Consider the following 5,257-nt stretch of genomic DNA (forward strand, 5'->3'; position numbering starts at 1 on the left):
GATTGCTAATCAGATTCCTGAAGTCGTACTTGCAATAATAGTTATTAGACTTATCCAAGTGGGAGACTATTTGATTAGGTGTCTAAGACCATAACTATATTTGGTATGTACTGGATTTGATTATGAGCATGGTTTTTTTTAGTTGCCTTCACTCATGCAACTTGATAGGATGACTAGAGGAAAGAGGGCAAATTTTATTATATGAATAATAAATTAGTACTTAAAATTATTTTATTAACATATTACATGATTGATATATTATTTGAAAATCATATTATTAATTAGTAATTAATCAAAAATTAATTTGATATTAATTTTAGGATTAAAAGGAACTCATAAATAATGGAGGGACTGTTTTGCAAATCATTGATAGTTGCAAGACTTGGTTGATGGACTCCATAGAGTGGAGTGGACGAAATCTATGGGTAAGCCCATATGATTTCGTCCAAGGGCTCTAATGGGTTTCTTAGGTCTTAATTAGGAATTATGGTTTCCTCCAGAAACCCTAACAGCCCACACAACTATATAAGGAACCCTCTATGCATTAGATCTCAGCTCCTATGCTTCTCGGTGAAACCCTGACCGATTTCTTACCTCTCTCCTTCTCATCCTTTGTATTGGGTGTTTATGACTCCATTAGAGGTGTAACACTTGGGGCACTAAGCTTTCAAAAGGTCAAGGTGCCTTGTTATTGCTACATAACAAGTGAGGTAATGATCAAACCCTATTTTACATGTCAATTTCGAAATTGTGTATGCTAGTCTTAGGTTTGTTGCTTTGGAGTTTGTATTTGCATGATCAATAGAGAAAAAACTTAGATCCAAAGCAATTAGGGTTGCATGTACACAGTAGGATTGTTGTAATGCTCATAACCCAACAATCTCAACTCTTCACAACAACCCCACTCCATATCCTCTACAACCTACTCTACCCCGTATTCACAAATAAAATCCAAAATATTTCAACCCATCCTTTGTCAATTTAGCCATACTACCCCCAATTCCAACCACTGATGAACCTACTACTCATACTCAAGCTCTCAAAGATCCACAATGGCGTCATACCATGGATAAATTATTCAATGCCTTGATCCAAAATCGCACATGGGAACTAATTCATAGAGCCTCTCATTCTCTAATTAGATGCAAATGGATCTTTAGAATCAAATGCAACATGGATGGTTTCATCTCAAAAAAACAAAGCTCGTTTGGTTGCCAAGGGATTTTTTCAACAATATGGTAAGGATTACTTTGACACTTCCAGCCCTTTCACCAAACCAATCACTATTTGTGTAGTCCTTTCCATGGCCCTTTCTCACCACTAGCCACTCTGACAACTGGATGTTAACAATGCCTTTTTACATGGCACGCTTCATGAGGAAGTCTTTATGACTCAACCCCCAGGCTTTGTTCATCCTCAATTTCCCTCTCATATTTGTAAACTAAAAAAATCTCTTTATGTCTTTAAACAAGCCCCACAAGCATGGTACATTGAGCTCACCACCTTTCTTTCTTTCTGTTGGTTTTCGTAAATCTAGGGTTGATCCCTCTCTCTTTATCTACAACCATAATGACACACTTAGCTATCTCCTTGTCTATGTATATGATTTAGTTCTTAATAGCAACAATAATTCCTTCCTAGATTATTTTATTGCTAGCTTAGCCAAACGTTTTTCCATCAAAGATCTTGGTTCTCTTCCCTACTTCCTTGGTGTTGAAGTCATACCCATACCCAATTGTCTCTTTCTCTCTCAACATCGACATATTCAGGATCTTTTTAAATATTTTCACATGGATGGAATGAAGGAGGCAGCAACCCGTTAATCTCTTCAGTTCTCAAATTTCAAGACATGTCCGCAAGTATTGATCCAATACCCTATCGGAAGTTAGTGGGCTCCCTCTAGTACTTGGCATTCGCAAGACCAAATATCTACTTCGTTGTCAATAAGCTATCATAGTTCATGCACTCTCCCTTGGAAATTCATTGGCATTCGTTAAAAAGAGTTCTCAGATATTTAAAAGGCACAATCCATCATGGTCTCTTTCTCCGTCGTAGGTCATCCATGGATCTCAAATCCTTCTCTGACTCTGATTGGGTAGGAATTGAATGTGGAGGTCGCTGCACCACAACTTACTTGTTGTATCTTGGCTCCAACATTATCTCATGGTGGTCCGCTCGTTAAAAGTCAGTTTCTTGATCGTCCACTAAAGCAGGATATAAATAATTGGCTAATGCAATATTTGAAGCGTATTCAACGTAATAAAATACACCTTAGATATATGACACTATTGTATGCGTATTCAAAGTAATAAAATACACCTTAGATATTATCTCTCTCTATTCAATGTAAGAAAATACACCTTTAATACTTTCTCTCTGTAGTATGTAGATAATTTCCTCAAGGTCATGGTTGTAGAGATTAAGAGAATGTGGTTAAATCATTTTTTTTAAAAGTATTGTGCTTTCATGGTGCATCTATACTCTTGGGTTTGGGTTTGGGCTGTGCTTATATATAATAGGAAAAAAATAATCCAAAGTGAAATGGTTGCTTCCTTTGCTTTTTTGTTAGTATAAGTTTTTTGTGGTATACAATTTTCTTTTATCCCAAATAAAGGTAATAATTTCGATCCATTATATTATTAATAAAGTCGATTTTAATCAAACTGGTCATATAAACAAACTTTGCTAAAACGAAACTTAGAAAAGTGACCAAATGAATTGAATCGCGTATTCAAAAGCCGTCCTAAGTCAAGGAATTATCGACCAAACGAATTAGTGATTGTTCGTCGACAATAGTTGTTACTTGGAAAAAGAAGAGTTGGATTAAAAGAAAAACTAAAAATAGTTCAATGGTTGAACTTGAAAGTAATAAACTTCTGGATTCTAGAATATAATATATAGGGGTTAAAATGCAATTTATTAAAGTTTTTGGAATGAAAATAGAGATATTCTGTTTTTGACTTTTCTATCTCTTCCCCCAGAAATAAAAATGACCACACCCCCTTAAAATCAAATCCGAACCTCGCCGGAAGTTTTTCTCACCTTTTCCGATGGCCGTTCTCTTACACTCAATCTCTGGATTTTTCCATGCCAATTCGCCGACCAAGTTTCAATCGATCACAAATACTAATACGATTAGTCCCGATCCTAACGGACTTCCGAAAGCTAGAAACAACAGAAGAAGAATTAGGGTTAAGGTTTGCTCGAGGATCAAGGATTTGGAGCCCTGGGTTTTAACTGATGTTAAAGGGACGCGTAATTCAGCGGCGACGTCGGTGAAGCCGAGTAAAGAGGATGAGGAGAAGCAGAATTATTATGTGAACACTGGACATGCGATTCGTACGCTTCGAGAGGAATTCCCGGAGTTGTTTTATAGAGAGCTCAGTTTTGATATATACAGGTATGATACTATGATTCAGTTTGATATGCTTTTGATAGGTTTTGAGTTCGTTTTCGTCGTGTAAAATCTACTTGATTATTCTTCTGTGAACAAAGAATAGAATCCGTGCTGAATTTTGGTAAACAGCTAGCCCTAATTCGACAACAATTCAATGCGAATTTTCAAAAGTTCCATTTGAATCTTTCTAGTTTCAATCTTGCAGTAGTTACGAACATACAATTAACGAATGCATTGGGTATTAAGGATCATCCTGCTGTAGTTTTCTAAGACAGTGTTTGCGGGATGGGATTCATGGATTGGAACCGAACTGGTGCTTTTTGTTCAATTTTGAAACTAATTTCTTGTCCTTTCTCCAAAAATGCTGTAAATGGCATGTGAGGTGTGCAAACGTCCACATATGCATCATCTTGTGCCTGTCAGGTGTAATTATGTCTTCCATGTGAGGTGAGCTATTTTCATATTTCCACAACACAAAGAAAGACAAGTTCTAATTGATAACTACTTCAAGATAATTGTGAGCAAGAACACACGTCACACTAGACATATATGTTGCCAACTGTTCAATCTTCAATTTACTTGTTGATTTAATCAATTCTCTAATTTTTTATGCTTGGTTGATTGAGTTGTTCATGATTTTGATATTCTGTTTTGTGTTTTAGCTTTTCCTATGTTCCCATGGATTTTTAAGCCTGTTCAGAAATTTTATCAAATCTTTGCAATGTATTTAAATTTAAGAAAATTGCTATGAAATGACAGCCATTGCCACATCATCATGTTTATAGTTTTCATGTTACATATTCCCTAAATCAGTAGAAAATTGCAAAACAGTAAATATTATTTGTAGGTAAAATAAAAAGTAGGTTGCTATTTTACAAGTTTGACCTTAGTTTTTGTGTGTGTGTGATGACAGGGACGATATCGTCTTTAAAGACCCACTGAACACGTTTTTTGGAATAAAAAACTACAAATCAATATTTTGGGCATTAAGATTGAATGGGAAGATCTTGTTCAAAGCGTTATGGGTTGACATAATAAGTGTATGGCAACCAGTGGAAAGCACAATCATGATTAGGTGGACAGTTTACGGGGTCCCGCGGGTCCCATGGGAGAAGCGTGGAAGATTTGATGGTACCTCAGAGTACAAGCTGGATAAGCACGGTAAGATTTATGAACATCGTGTCCATAATATTGCCTTAAATGCCCCTCCAAGGTTTCAAGTTTTATCAGTCAATGAATTAATTCAGTCACTTGGTTGCCCTTCAACCCCAAAGCCTACTTATTTTGAGTTGGAAATGGATTCCTCATCATCATCACATGATAATTAGTGCCATGTCAGCAGGGTTTTTTTTTTTTTTTTTTTTTTTGAAGTTTTATTTTATGTTGTCTGTATGATTATGTATAATGTATATATTGTTGTATAGTATGAAATGGTTTTTTTTTTTTTGTTAAATGTTAGTTGGAAGAAATAGCAATGTTACTTTCATATATTTGTGTATTATAGCATCCGACTTTCATTTCTCACGACGTTGTATAATTAGGTTTTTCCTTTAATGGTATTTTTTTTGTTCAAATTAAATATTTGTGAATACTATAACAAATTAACAAAATTAGAATTTATAAATTGAAAATATAAAAGAGTTGCAAATGTATATGATATATATTCATGATGGGTTTAAAAACAAACCCTGTATCCATTTCATCTTTCAACCCAACTTTTATATATATATATATATATATATATATATATATATATATATATATATATATATATATATATATATATATATATATATATATATATATATATATATATATATAGAGAGAGAGAGAGAGAGAGAGAGAGAGAGAGAGAGAGAG

At 34.6% G+C, this 5,257-nt stretch overlaps 1 protein-coding gene across 3 annotated transcripts; it reads left to right on the top strand.

Annotated features, from left to right (window-relative positions):
* Window positions 1-2,961: 2,961 nt before the first annotated feature.
* LOC111900341 (uncharacterized) lies at window positions 2,962-4,910 on the top strand. 3 transcript variants are annotated; one of them, XM_042900453.2, is made up of 3 exons: window positions 3,260-3,400; window positions 3,603-3,844; window positions 4,311-4,910. In XM_042900453.2, exons 2-3 carry the CDS (start codon window positions 3,768-3,770, stop codon window positions 4,723-4,725), a joined length of 492 nt encoding a protein of 163 aa, XP_042756387.1. In that variant the 5' UTR covers window positions 3,260-3,400; window positions 3,603-3,767; the 3' UTR covers window positions 4,726-4,910. The 3 variants fall into 3 exon arrangements, with proteins under 3 accessions (XP_023751983.1, XP_042756387.1, XP_042756388.1); XM_042900454.2 differs by having other exon boundaries at window positions 3,265-3,400; window positions 3,660-3,844; XM_023896215.3 differs by lacking the exon at window positions 3,603-3,844 and having other exon boundaries at window positions 2,962-3,400; window positions 4,311-4,886.
* The last annotated feature ends 347 nt before the right edge of the window (window positions 4,911-5,257 follow it).

Source organism: Lactuca sativa, chromosome 3 (genome assembly GCF_002870075.4).
Source record: "Lactuca sativa cultivar Salinas chromosome 3, Lsat_Salinas_v11, whole genome shotgun sequence".
NCBI classification, from domain to species: domain Eukaryota; kingdom Viridiplantae; phylum Streptophyta; class Magnoliopsida; order Asterales; family Asteraceae; genus Lactuca; species Lactuca sativa.